This window comes from Mytilinidion resinicola, assembly GCF_010093595.1.
Source record: "Mytilinidion resinicola strain CBS 304.34 unplaced genomic scaffold BDZ99scaffold_26, whole genome shotgun sequence".
Classification (NCBI taxonomy): Eukaryota; Fungi; Ascomycota; class Dothideomycetes; order Mytilinidiales; family Mytilinidiaceae; genus Mytilinidion; species Mytilinidion resinicola.
The window spans coordinates 565,095-578,032 of NW_022985462.1; the positions used below are offsets into that span (position 1 = coordinate 565,095).

At 50.8% G+C, this 12,938-nt stretch overlaps 6 protein-coding genes across 6 annotated transcripts; 4 read left to right on the forward strand and 2 right to left on the reverse strand.

Annotated features, from left to right (window-relative positions):
• Window positions 1–415: 415 nt before the first annotated feature.
• On the forward strand, window positions 416–1,704 carry BDZ99DRAFT_482059 (uncharacterized protein; the record flags this gene model as incomplete). The annotated part of the gene is made up of 4 exons (XM_033722458.1): window positions 416–476; window positions 529–676; window positions 732–1,014; window positions 1,072–1,704. 4 exons carry the CDS (start codon window positions 416–418, stop codon window positions 1,702–1,704), a joined length of 1,125 nt encoding a protein of 374 aa, XP_033570616.1.
• Window positions 1,705–3,044: 1,340 nt separating this feature from the next.
• BDZ99DRAFT_399346 (uncharacterized protein) lies at window positions 3,045–3,428 on the forward strand (the record flags this gene model as incomplete). Its single annotated transcript, XM_033716130.1, has 1 exon — window positions 3,045–3,428. A coding segment is annotated over one exon (384 nt), but the record flags the coding sequence as incomplete, so codon positions are not given.
• A 1,002-nt stretch (window positions 3,429–4,430) lies between these two features.
• On the forward strand, window positions 4,431–5,803 carry BDZ99DRAFT_468181 (uncharacterized protein). The gene has a single exon (XM_033721190.1). The coding sequence runs from the start codon at window positions 4,599–4,601 to the stop codon at window positions 5,595–5,597; it is 999 nt and encodes a 332-aa protein (XP_033570618.1). The 5' UTR covers window positions 4,431–4,598; the 3' UTR covers window positions 5,598–5,803.
• A 1,461-nt stretch (window positions 5,804–7,264) lies between these two features.
• On the forward strand, window positions 7,265–8,321 carry BDZ99DRAFT_468182 (uncharacterized protein). The gene has a single exon (XM_033721191.1). The coding sequence runs from the start codon at window positions 7,510–7,512 to the stop codon at window positions 8,110–8,112; it is 603 nt and encodes a 200-aa protein (XP_033570619.1). The 5' UTR covers window positions 7,265–7,509; the 3' UTR covers window positions 8,113–8,321.
• Window positions 8,322–9,734: 1,413 nt separating this feature from the next.
• BDZ99DRAFT_168610 (uncharacterized protein) lies at window positions 9,735–10,855 on the reverse strand. The gene is made up of 4 exons (XM_033712941.1): window positions 10,223–10,855; window positions 10,128–10,169; window positions 10,032–10,063; window positions 9,735–9,958 (listed from the first exon to the last, which is right to left on the reverse strand). Exons 1-4 carry the CDS (start codon window positions 10,678–10,680, stop codon window positions 9,900–9,902), a joined length of 591 nt encoding a protein of 196 aa, XP_033570620.1. The 5' UTR covers window positions 10,681–10,855; the 3' UTR covers window positions 9,735–9,899.
• An 802-nt stretch (window positions 10,856–11,657) lies between these two features.
• Window positions 11,658–12,670, reverse strand: BDZ99DRAFT_363464 (uncharacterized protein; the record flags this gene model as incomplete). The annotated part of the gene is made up of 3 exons (XM_033714714.1): window positions 11,658–11,759; window positions 11,811–12,163; window positions 12,223–12,670. Coding segments are annotated over 3 exons (903 nt in total), but the record flags the coding sequence as incomplete, so codon positions are not given.
• Between the last annotated feature and the right edge of the window lie 268 nt (window positions 12,671–12,938).

Here is a 12,938-nt window from a genome sequence, read left to right on the forward strand (position 1 = left end):
TAACGAAGATCGTCGACTCTTAGTCCATGGATGCTATTGGTTCCTAGTGGTTCTTAATACTGCAAACCTTTGTAAGCCCAAACCAGCACCTCGCTGCGAGCACATGATTTGGGGTACAGTCCACGAGCCGCAACACCAACATCACTATAACTCCGTACGCCCACAGCCTCAGGTTTTATTCTTGAACAAGGGCATCGATCCTGTTTTCATGTGCGGTAGTCTGTCGAATGATGAGGATCAATACGCTGCAGTATGAACGTCGTACCTCTATTGCCCCTCTCGAGACCTATAAAATGGATGCTCAACCCGCTTTCTTGCTCTTGGTTATATCAACACACTTATTCCTTCCGACTCCACATCTTCTGCAAAGAGTCTCAGTAGAAACATTCAATACTTTTTCAACTTGCTCGACACCATGAAATATCATATTCCATCACTCCGATCACAGCCTGGCTGTTTTGTGCCAAAACTTGCGAGTAAGGATCGTAGCTTATGGACTTGAAGTACAATATACTCACCTCGCTGCAGCAAGCAAAGTTACGTTTTCTGATGGCCTCACCTTTCAACGCATCATCCTCATCGTCGCTGCCGCCACCACCGGAGCGACTATCCTTATCACCTTGTTTCTCACGGGGCTCCATATCCGTTACTACACGAATCCTGCCGAGCAGAGGCTGTGAGTATCTAAGCCGTACATGCATGTAGTTATTATGCTGAATGTTGAATCCTAGGATCATACGGATCATATGGATCCCTGCCATCTTCTCCATCTTCGGTCCTGCTTGTATCTCGTCCTACACTGCCGCTCCATACATCGAGCCATTTGCAAAACTATGCGAAACCATCGCTCTCGCCTCAATATTCCTGCTTTGCGTCAACTTTATTGTTCCGGATCCGCTCTCAGCTTCAAACACAACGATCGGTGATCTATGCGTAGAGGTCGGGTGTCGGGGTAACCCAAGCAGCCTCAGAGACAAGCTCCGAAGAAGCAAGAGCAGCGCTCTCTGGCTCAAGGTACACCTTCCCTTATAGACTGCTATGATCGATATATGTCTGACATCTTGGATCTAGAGAGCCTGGATAGCTGTTTTCCAATACCCCGTCATTGTCTTCGCAACAACAATCGCAACAGAGGTCACCATCGCAATCCTCTGTCCCACATCGCTTGCCTACAGCCGTGCCCGCCTCGTCATTCGCATCGTCAACGCCATCTCCACCTCCGCCGCCATCACCGCCATTGTCAACTATTCCATCCGCTTGAAGAAGAGCCTCGAGGGCCGACGCGTCGGCCCAAAGCTCGTATGCTGTAAGGGACTTGTGATTCTAGCTACACTAGAACTCGTTGTCTTCGCCGCAGTAGACCGCGTCACACTTCGAGATGCCACGCCCCGCCTTACCTACTTCGACTGGATCATTGGCGTACCTTCAATCATCATCTGTCTTGAAATGGTCCTCTTCATCATCTCCTTCATCTGGGCCTTTCCACCTTCTCCCTACCGGCGACTCGGTCCCTCTAGCAGCTTTAGGAGTCGCTTGATTCACGCTGTTGCTGATGCTGTCAATCTTATCAATATAGCTAAGGGCATTGTCATGGCCTTTGGGAGTCTCAAGGTGGCGAGAACGACGGCTGCGGATGGTATGCTCCAGTCTGGATATGTCGCTGCTAAGACTGAGGATCGTACTGGAGACTATGGTGAGCTTTGAGGTCGCCTCGTTGGTTTTGGGGGGGTTGATGCTGCATGAACGATGAACGGGGTTACTCATGGGATCAGTCTTCCGACTCGTTCAATTACATCGCCCTGATGAGTCCGCATGCCGATAAGTACCCTCCACATTTCAATGACAGCATTCCGCATTTTAGTAAGGAGGCGGATATCTTCAGATAGAAGGGGATCTGCTTGATCAACTCATTGAACCAGGAGCTGTATGGAACTGATGGCTCGTGTAGCTAGAGCTTTGGAAGTTAGTGGTCAACGATTAGCAGATGAGTTGGGGATCTTCTTTCGGATTATATGTCAGTGTAACAGATTTGTAGATGGAGAGAGTATCTAGTGAGTTCCAGGTCTGTCCTATTTGTATTGCAAGAAATTTCTTCTTTGCTTGGAGACAATTCCGGTGCCCTCATTGTTAGTATCGTGTTGATTTTTTTCATTTCCAGCTTTTGTATAGGATTGGCCGGGGACGAATCACGCATCACGAACTAGGCAATTCTACACGGATACACCATGTGTACTACCGACCAGACCTCCCCTCTACCCCATGACTAGGGCCGACCTAGACCTCTTTACTACCAGGGTTGGCCTCGCGTCGGCATGGTGGATTCCTTGAAGAACCTCAGCTAAGACATAGTTTCATTGGTCCATGAATGTTCCCTTTTCCTGTCCGAATATAATAGTTGTCATCTACAATGGCGCTTAAGCGTATCGCCGCGAGACTCCGCCACTGTATCCCAAACCCTCACTTTCTTGTTGTCCTGTCTCCTCCATTCACTCTTTTTACTTGCATGTCTTCTTCCTGCCAGTGGCTCAACCGCCCAGTAGGCGAGCATCCCTTCGTGTTCGCCCACGTACTCCCAGCCACTATTCCAAGCCATCGGTAACCCAACTGGGCCAATGACTTGGTATACTTGCTCGGCTCTCGAAACCCAACACTGCAGCAGCAATGCTAAGCAAGGCTCGCTTAGGCATACCAGCCACGGGCGGCTATATAGACTGCAAGAGGCGTGTCGATCTCTGTCAATTTACGGAAGTTGTCGTCAGCTCACTCGTCAGTCTACTTAATATTGCTCTTTAAAGCGGAGCTTTTCGTCGAGGTAATTACACAGACAAACACCACGACTTCATACCCTAAAGTAATCCTAGATCATCATGGGATTCGGGAGACTGTTCTGCTGGAAGAGACCAGGTAACTCCACTCATGCGCTCAGCATTTATAAGCCGATCTCAACTAACTAGTAGCCAGCCACTCCCCCATACCTATCCTCTGGTGGCTACGCGAAGGCCGCCCCAGTTCACGTCCCGGCCCCACCGCCTGCGCGACCTACTCCACCGTCTGCGCGACCTGCTCCAAATGCCGGGCTGTGTTGGCGCTGCTCAGCGCCCAACCAGATTCGTACCTCAGGTATGGATTCCGAGAACCCCAACAGCGGACGACCGTACAGGGAATGCACGAACCGGAATTGCGACAGTTTCAACGGATTCGCCGATCATCGGGGCCTCGATCCGAATCATAGGCACTGCGAGTGTGGCATACCATCTAGAATAGTGGCGAGGAGAAACCGGAATGCGAGGGGGAAGAGGGAGTTGTTCTACCGTTGCGCGAATGGGACTTGTGGTGCGCGCTTGGGCGATGTCAGGGGACCGAGCGGACGAGTGCTGGAGTTTACGGATGCCCAGATCGATAAAATGGTGGATGCGGGACAGATTTAGGTAATGCATATTGTTCGTGTCCCTGGGTTTCTTTGGCAGTAGCGAGGCAGAGCGTGTTTTGGGCTGGGACCGAGGATCAGGCTTTCAACGCGTTCGCTTTCCTAATCTTTTTCCCTTTTCTCCTTACTAGTAGCTCGAGTTCCTTGTTTCCTTAATGATCTCATGTCTCTCCAGTTTGAAACGCATTGATGATGTTACTTGTTCTTGAGATTGCCGATTAGGCAGAGGGCAGCTGCGATATACGGTTTGCGGTCTGTGGCGGAGATATCACCATAGAGCAGCAGTCAGTCAGTACACTTGTGATGTGTAGTGGAGCGCATGAAGTTGTCGCACCTTTCCTTACGAACTTGAAGTTTTTCTGTCGTGCGGGCCGTTGCTTTGGCTAGGTGTGCGTTGAGAGCTGCTCGGCCTTTGATAGCTAGACCATCAACCGCATCGGCCGCAGATACGATATGCGAATGAGGAGAAGCAGCGGAAATAGAGACGAAAGTACACTTTTTAAAACCATCCTGCCAGTGAAAGACAGACCTAGAGATGCTCCACGGAGTGGATCAAATGTTGGTAACGCTCGAAGTATCTCCGGGGCCATGGCTCTGCGCATGGGTCGCAAGCTCAACGGACATTGAGCCCGTATCATACCGGTATAGAGCTTCATAGGGGATGTTTGGTAGATACTGCCCTGATGTAGTATGAAGGAGCCAATATCGATAAGTAATATAGGCATATGTTACATTCATCTGTCGTTCATTTCACTCTCCCGCGGAGACAAAGCAAACCTTCGCAATAGGCTACGAACCGTCGAATTGTTTGTGAGATGTTGTTTTAATTTGATGTGGACATGTTGCATTGGAAGACAGGGAATGGGAGAGGAGACAATGAACCGATGGTCCCTGAAATTCCTAGCTAACTACGGCGTACTGTTCTGTACATTCTAGTGGCGCGCTTCTAGTGTGCCGTACTAAAACTTCAGATGACCTCCTCAGACAGGCGCCAGCGAATTATCAAGGCGCCAAACGACGCGTCTGAAACCTTGGGCACGCGCCGGGAGTTCACCTGATCGAGTGCAATACTATTGAAAGCCTTCGGCGCCGCCTACGAGTCCTGCACTAGACAAAGTCTTCGCAGCTCCACCAAACTTCTCTCCACTACCTAGGTACAACGTCGACAGCCATGTCGAAAGCATCAATCGCTATCGGTGCTGCTGCCGGTGCAGCAGTAACAGCAGCTGTGTTTTCTCTGCTGAACGACTCCAAGCCCTCACCTCCCATTACAACGACAACAACGACAACCGTCGCGACGCCCTCCCGAACCGGCCCTCCAGCTCCCTACCCGGCCACTCCTGTAGCCGCCAGATCACCTCCCCTCGTTGACCCGAATGGCCTCTTCCAATACGGCTTCCCGGGACCAGTAGCCGACCTCAATCCCACCGCCTCACTCACCTCTGCCTTCGACCGCCGCACCCGCAATCCCTTCTGGGTCGCCGAACATATCACACCCTTGTCCCTATCAACACACAATGGCGACCGCAAGCACAGTGTGTTCGTGGAAGACGACTCGATCCCCGAGATGTTCCGCGCAAAATTGAAGGACTATTTCCGGTCTGGCTACGACCGCGGGCATCAGGTCCCAGCCGCCGATGCGAAGTGGAGCCAGGAGGCCATGGATTCGACCTTCCTGCTCAGCAATATGTGCCCGCAGGTCGGCGATGGCTTCAATCGTGACTACTGGGCACACTTTGAAGACTTCTGTCGCCGCTTGACCGGCCGCTACCCGAGCGTGCGTATTGTCACAGGCCCGCTGTACCTGCCGAAGCGCGAGGCAGATGGCAAGTGGCGCGTCAGCTACGAGGTCATTGGAAACCCGCCGAACGTGTCTGTGCCGACGCACTTCTATAAAGTCATATTTGCAGAGGACGGGAGCGTGGGCGGTCAAGTGGCCCTAGGCGCGTTCGTGCTGCCGAATGCGGTGATTGCGAACGACAAGCCGCTGCAAGACTTTGAGGTTCCTCTGGAGGCAGTAGAGCGAGCAAGCGGGCTCGAATTTGCGACGAAACTGCCTGCGATGCGGCGGAAGAAGCTGTGTCAAGAGGTCAGCTGCTCCATCTTTGTGAAAGATTACAAGGAGCGCCAGAAGACGTTTGCGGCTAAAAACCAGGGGGCCAGGCAATAAAATGCAGGGCATCTTGGCACTAGGACGAACTGAACATAACTGGGAGACTGTTCAGAGTTACAATGTTTGAGAGCGGTTTGCATTACTTTGGCGTTTCTTATCGTATTCAAGTTTCTCGAGCCCCTTTCAGAGGATAAGCATAGCGTGGAGTTACATCACGCTTTGTAGAGTATGCATTTACAATCTAGAAGCTTTACAATGGACAGTCCCCTCCTGCATAAGACTGTGAGACGTCACAAACGTTTAGAACGAGGACTACCTGATGTGTTGAAGGCTAGTCACGTTGCCAAAAAAAAAAAGGAGAATTAGTCCATGACCATTCCAAACTGTGTACACATACATAGCGCCTTCTTTGACGACGCAGCGAAGTATCAGGCCTGTTGAAAACAGCCGCGTTGCATCTCATGTAAGATTCTGAAAAGGGAATGAGTCCCCTCTAACGATAGCAAGCAAGTGTATATAGTAGTGAGGGAAGAACGGTCAGCGTAGCTGTCTGGAAGGCATAGGTCACCACATATTTACCTTCCCCGCTCTCTCACTGTTCACTTTACCATCTTCATCACCCATCCATCACCAAATATCACGCGCCGCATCATCTTTACCATACCATTACGAGCCAACTTTCGTTAAGCTAGCCACCTCAGATGAATCTCATCTCATTATCAGTACTGCCAGTATCGGATCTTCTCCTCAACATCTCGATAGCCACCACCGCAACTCAACATCCAGGTTCCAATACGCTCAGCCCAGCAGGATGCCTCTCTGGAACGTCTACCTGCCTGACGGTAGAGACATGTTCAGAGCAGTGGCGTTAGACTCCGTCGACGAAATCTCTGAGCGCGAAAACACATTTCGGCTCGCAGCACACGACAGGGCACTGGATAAAACAGATCGTTTAGAATTACCACCACCGGACATGAAGCGCTTCAAGGCTGACCCGCGCTACGAAGATTTCCAAAGGATTCAGCTCCAGGGCGAGATCGAAACACTCAAGCCCGGCCGGCTCGTGATACGGATGGAGAACGACGTGTCCGCCCTGCTAGAGGCAAAGTTCTTCCTGGAGGACCCACTATACAGGAACGGCGTGGATGCGGATATCCGTGTCGTGGGGTCGAAGATCTATGTAACGCGTTATCATCATACGGACAATGGTTAGCTGAAGTTCAAGAAATTCTCTGCCATGTTCCCTCGCTAATCAGAAATCTGGAATGTAGTCTTGACTTCAGACCCGAATGCTGGCCCAGTGGATACTGGCCGAGGCGAGCCGCCCAGTCGCCCGGAAATGATTGACATCGACCCAGAGGAGACAGGCATTCGCAGAGATGGGACCGTTCCCCTAGAGAGGATAGTCATTCACTCATTGGAGACGGAACCTCGCCCAGCAGGAACGAACGCTCGCCCAGAGGAGACGGACACTGGCTTGCGTCGTGATAGTGTGGAGGGCGGCCAGCCAAATTTCCAGTTTGCTTCTGCAATTATCCGCTCGATAAGCGGACATCTGCAGAATACCTGGACAGCCTTGAACTCAGGCCCGAACGCTAGCCCAGAGCCGACGATGAACATCGGCCCAGAGGAGACAAACGCTCGCCCAGAGGAGACGGACATTGGCTTCCGTCGCGAGGCAATGGAGGACGGCCAGTCAAAATATGGGATAGCTGCTGCAGTTTGCCACTCGATACACGGGCATCTGGAAAACACCTGGACAGCCTTGATCTCAGGCTTCAACGCTCTGGAGCTGACGGACACTGACCCAGAGACGAAAGCTCGCCCACAATTAACGGACTGTCCCGCTCGCCCACAATCAACAGACTGCCCCGCTTGTGCCGAATTGAATCCCAAAATCAAATGCCGTGGCTGCTACAGAGACCCCCAGTGCGCAGGCTCCGAGTCGAAGTGCAAGCAAGCTCACAACATGAATTACCACACACGGTGCGCCTTTGCCACCTGGACTGTCGTTAACGAGGATTACCCAAACCGTGGTGATATCAGGATCAGTATCGTCGTTAGTAGCCAGTATAACAATGATCCGGAGTACAGATTCAAGAAGGCTCAATCGATTCACGCGGGCGGGTTCATCTATCCCGCTATCTCGTGCACGCAGGCTCATCACTGTGCCCATACGGTGTTCGGCACCATGCAGCCATCATACTTCACTGAACGTCAAGACAAATACAGGGACGCCGCTTACAGCAGACTCAAGGAGTCGCTGAAGTCGGGGACATTGAGGTCTGGAGCAGCAAAGAGCAAGGATAACAAAAGGGAGAGCAAGGACAACAAGGGAATGGGCAAGTACACCAAAGTAGGGAACGACACGGATGAGGAGGTGGGAGCATTCGAAGACATGAGAGATCCGGAGTGGGTTGAAGATCTGGCAACGCTGGAGGATCTGCCTAAGTACGAGACCGGGGAGGTCAGACTCACGAAACGGTGCAGAGAATGCGTCAGGCGCAACAAGCAATGCTGGTCGCACCATCCGGTGGACACTGACGAAGAAAAAAAGAAGAGTAAGAGCTAGGTCTTATTCGTACTTGTCTGGTACTGTTCGAAGGGCTCGATACATTCTGAGAAGGCTGGGCGAATCGTGTGTCAGCCGGTCTGGGGCATTCTTTACATCCTGAGAGCACATACCATTGTTTGAAGTACTTTGAGAGAATTGAGGGAAAGCCGGACGCGATATAGTTTCTTGGTTCCCTATATCATAGCTGAGTTACAGCTTGTTACTACTGCTCGCTATTGATCAACGTGACTCGCTATGTTCGCAAAAGCTGGACAAGTCACCCCCCTTCACATTTGTGCGTAAGCCATGCTATTTGAGCTTCTCTTGCAACTCTTTGAAGTGCTTTTACAGAGTATCCAGGAGTAGGGTTTGATGTCGTGATATTCACAGCTCCTATGTCTCGTTATAGATATCCGCCTACTTCCCTGTCACCGCTTGTGGTGCCTCATAGTATTTTCAAATTTCTAGTCTGACGGAAGTCCTGCCATTTAGACGAGATCTCGATAGTACTTAGTCAGGTCAGCAGTGAATGTCATGAGCCAGCAATGAGCCACAATTCATCTCTCGAGCGCGATGATAGTGCCTATTTCTTCTTCCCTACTACATCTCCTACCAAAATCTACTGAACCATCTCCACAACCATCATGCCGCCACCACCATCACCACCAGAGCCCACCAGCAACCACACCTCTGCCCCCGCCATGCCTGCCCCTATCACCCGCATCGACCTCGGGGACCCCGCTGAGTTCGATCATCTCTTCGACCAAGACCTCTGGGATATGCAGCGCGTCATCGTCAATCTCCCCGGCCGACAGCTCCAAAACTTCCATGATCAACTCCTCGCCATGCAGGATCCGGAAAATTCCCTCTGGGAGGAGCACTACAAGCAGGGAGGGATCGTGCAGAAGCTGTTGAAGATCTAGGAATTGCGAAGTGAGTACGACCTTCCGGTCTTCTGAGATATGGATGTTCAGAGTAGAATGCCAATGTGGTTATGATACAGTCTCAAACAACAACCCAACCTACGCGAAAGCGGCGGCAACCCAAGGCCCGACCTGCCCTATCTGTAAGAAGCTGGCGCTGCGGAAGTGCGCTGCGTGTGAAAATATTGCGTACTGCTCCCCTGAGTGCCAGAAGAAGCATTGGGCTGAGCATAAGTTTGACTGCAAGCATGTCAAGCGTATGGGTGCGGCGCAGGCGCAGGGCCAGGATGCGAGCTAGCCGGATCGGAAGCTTCTCGTGCTGAAGCCTGGCGGAAAGCAGAAGGCTTGAGGCGCGGGAGCTTGCGGGGAGCTTCTAGAAAGTGGGAACGATGGTAGTGGGTTTGCTCGCGCGGTCGGTGGATACGGTAGTGTGGAGGCTGGGTTTGCTGCGTAGTAGCGTTCAGGTTTGGAGCCAGGTTGGGTGATTGACTGAGGCAGACTGCGTTGCTGGATGCTGAATTTGTCAATGGGCCTTGGGTCTGACGACGGCATGGAACTCTGCTGCGAGGCATCTGAATCCTAACCATGGAATTTGTATTCTGCAAACAAGAGATACACTGGTTTTGGGAAATGACCTGCGATAGAAATCTTTCGATGGCGACCGGATTACTATTCCTCAAATTACTCTGATTATACAATGGCATCAGCGGAGCAGTGGTTAACAGATTTAACATGAATGCATATGAAATGTAGAAGATTGATCAAGTGCAGGGTATCGTCGCAATACAGCCATGAAATTGGAAACGCCATCGAGGGAGAACAATACCAGAGGATAAAGCCTACCCAATCGACAAGCATGAAAGAGAGCAACACACTAACAATCTACAATGAAAGAAGCCCTACTAGTAATCGAATCTCAAAAACAAAACAAATAAGCAAAACTGAATGCAATGAGCCCAGTTGTCATGATACTAGAACGGATGTATATCCGGCCGAAGCCTTACTCTCACTTGCAAATTTTACCCAAGTCAAGGGGGGTGATTTTGCTATTAAGTGTTAGTAGCTGTGCTCTAACATTCTCTAGCACAGATGTTGCACCGCAAGACTTACTACTTGTAACTATCGGGACAATCTCCCGCTTGGGGATCGGCATTGAGGAATTGTAAGCAGAATGACTCCAGAGATCTTCATTTGGAGATGCCTACGTGAACATCCAGCGTAGTCCATCAAAGTCGGTTATAGAAACGTCTCCACCCTTGTCGCAGTTGAGTACTAGCTGAGAAAGTCCTGCGATACAGCTTGCCATAGGAAGCCTGATGTTTTTATCATTTGCGTCTGAGCCAGAATCAGGGATGTAATGGACTGCTAAATGCCAATACATCTTCGTTTGATCTCCTTTCCCCGCATTGTTGAATTCGGCGCAACCTTCCTGGACGTCTCCAGGTGGGTTTGACGTTTTCGAATAGCAACGCATATTATGGTTCTCTTTTTTTATATCGCAGTCTTTTGCCCAATTTTGCTGGCATGCAGCAAGTATTGCACCGACAGCTACGTCTTCATTTTGGCGAGAAAGGCCACCGGAGTTGCAATGAGGTTGGATAGTCGTGTCGACGGCAGCGGCAAGCGCGGCAAACGAAAGAAGTAGGTGCTGCAGGGCTTTCATATTATGTGAGGAGTTGGACGCTCGTGGTTTCTAAGATTTATGCTTTCGATATCGAGAAATACGTTATTGAACGTTCAGAAGAAGTTCTGAGTATGGGGAAGTTAGTGGAATGCATGTCTTTCAAGAGAATATATACTTGAGGAGAGAAGCGTGACTCCAACTACCAACGACATTCCCTAAGAGGAAATGCGTCAAATATGACTCTCTAGAGAGGTCATATCGATGAGATAATTTACTTCGAATCATAGAGTCAGCATTATGAGGAGTGTTTCAGCAATGGGGACTGATCCATGAAGCGACACGTTTGGATTTATGGGAGACACTCGCCGTAGCTGACTCCAACGTGAAGGAATGACAAGGAAAATAACGAAAGTATATTCGCATGATATGTACCAGTTTGAAACCACGTCCCTCGATACTGTTCAGACTCGCCTTGAAAAGGCTGCAGCATTGAGGCTCAGGGTTTCTATGGACAGTGCAACCGCGGCCGGCGAACGTGCCAACAAGACGCTGGCAACGCTCCCGAAACCGCAGAGCGATTGATCTTCGCACGGTGACTCATTTGACATGATACTGGGATCTTCATGACAACTTAATGATGTGCGGAACATGTACAGTGACAGGTCATAGGACTGTGCACACGCGTTTACCACTGCCTGGGGTGCCACAAGGAATGTCAAAACCTTAGGCGCGATGTCAAGTTTAAAGTAGTGCAATTTAGGCTGCTTCTTGACTAACTAGTTGCTTACTAGCTGGGCTGCTCCTTACAGTGGTGTCGAATGAGCAAGTTTGGGGCCAAGCAGTGATAAATGCGTGTCCCCAGACTTATGACCTAGTACCGTAGCTTCGGATCATAAGTGGTCAACTGACTGAAAAGAAGTCTCACGCTAGTGGGTCTGTGAAAAGTGGAAAGAGTAGTGTATTGATGGCCTTGGAGGGACTCATTAGGTTTCAGATTCTGGAGGTGGAACCTGGTCATCGTCGTCGTCGTCGTCGTCGTCAGGCTGGACATCCATCACTTGCTCTCCGGCCTTTTCTAGAGTCCGACGGCTCCATGCTCGGACGCCCTTATAGATCGCCTAAAGCCCCGTTAGATGCAGCTCTGCGAAATGGGAGAGGAGGTGGCATACAAAGAGGAACGTAGACACTCCAACGAGGATAACGATCCAACTGACTTGCTCGTACCTGTCTCGCCCTGTGGTCCTGCCTCTAGTGCCACCCCCTCCAAAACGAAAGTACGAGAAAGGGTTTGAGAGCAAGACTTTCAGAAATCCAAGGACACCCATCGAAGTGAAGCCTTTGAGGAAATGCTCAACCCAGGACGACTTCTCCTCAGGTTCATAGTAAGACTCAGGCTGGCTGCTGGAAAAGAGAGAGAAATAACTGTACGGGTCAAGGTAAAGATTGATGATTGGGTCTGCAACAAATCCTAAAAAGAAGACGGCTAGAACGAGGATGGCAATCGTCAAAGAGATCTGGGCGGCTTTTGAAGAACACTGGTTTAGTAAATGGAGTCAGTAATGAATTGGTAGAGGTGCTCACTTTTGCTAGCAAGGCTACGGCCCCATCCTAGTCGTGCTAGACGGTAGCTAAATCCACAGGTTGGGCACTGCCAGTAATTGCGGCGTCCGTAGGAAGGATCAGAGTGCCGCCAGGCTTGGAGACACCCCTCATGGACGTATTTGGACGAGCCTTTGCATTTGCAAGGTCGGAGGAGACGCCCTTCTTCTGACTCGTACGTGACGGATGGCCCGGGTTGAAAAATACCAGGTAGATGTTCGGGTGCCGTATGGAACGTTGGCTGCACCGTTTCAAGACAAATACGGCACTGCCTTGGGGGCCAGAACCTCCGCCGTGGCCGCTGGTTTTGGGGCTGACTGTTGCTTTGTGGAGTGCTGGATTGAGTCCCTGAGGACGCCTCATCCTCTGCCTTCGGTAAATCGTCTGGCCAATACCAGCCCGGCATGGTTTGGGGTTCATTCGCAGACATGATGGTAGGCTGATAGCTATAGAGAAAATGATCGGGACGTTGAAGGCTTCAGTACCGGCGGGCAAAAGGTCTGTCAGGAGACAAGAGCGGCGAGGCCTTCAGGATAAAGATTGCAAGCGCGATTAGTGGTGTCAGGTATTCTTCCTGCGAAATATCTAAGGTCAAGCCATACGGCAGGAAGTAATAGCAGGGGAGGCCTCATATGGCGGAGGGCAAGGAAAGGTGGAGGCATGGACGGAGGGCAAACTTGCTGCCAAATGTCTCGCGA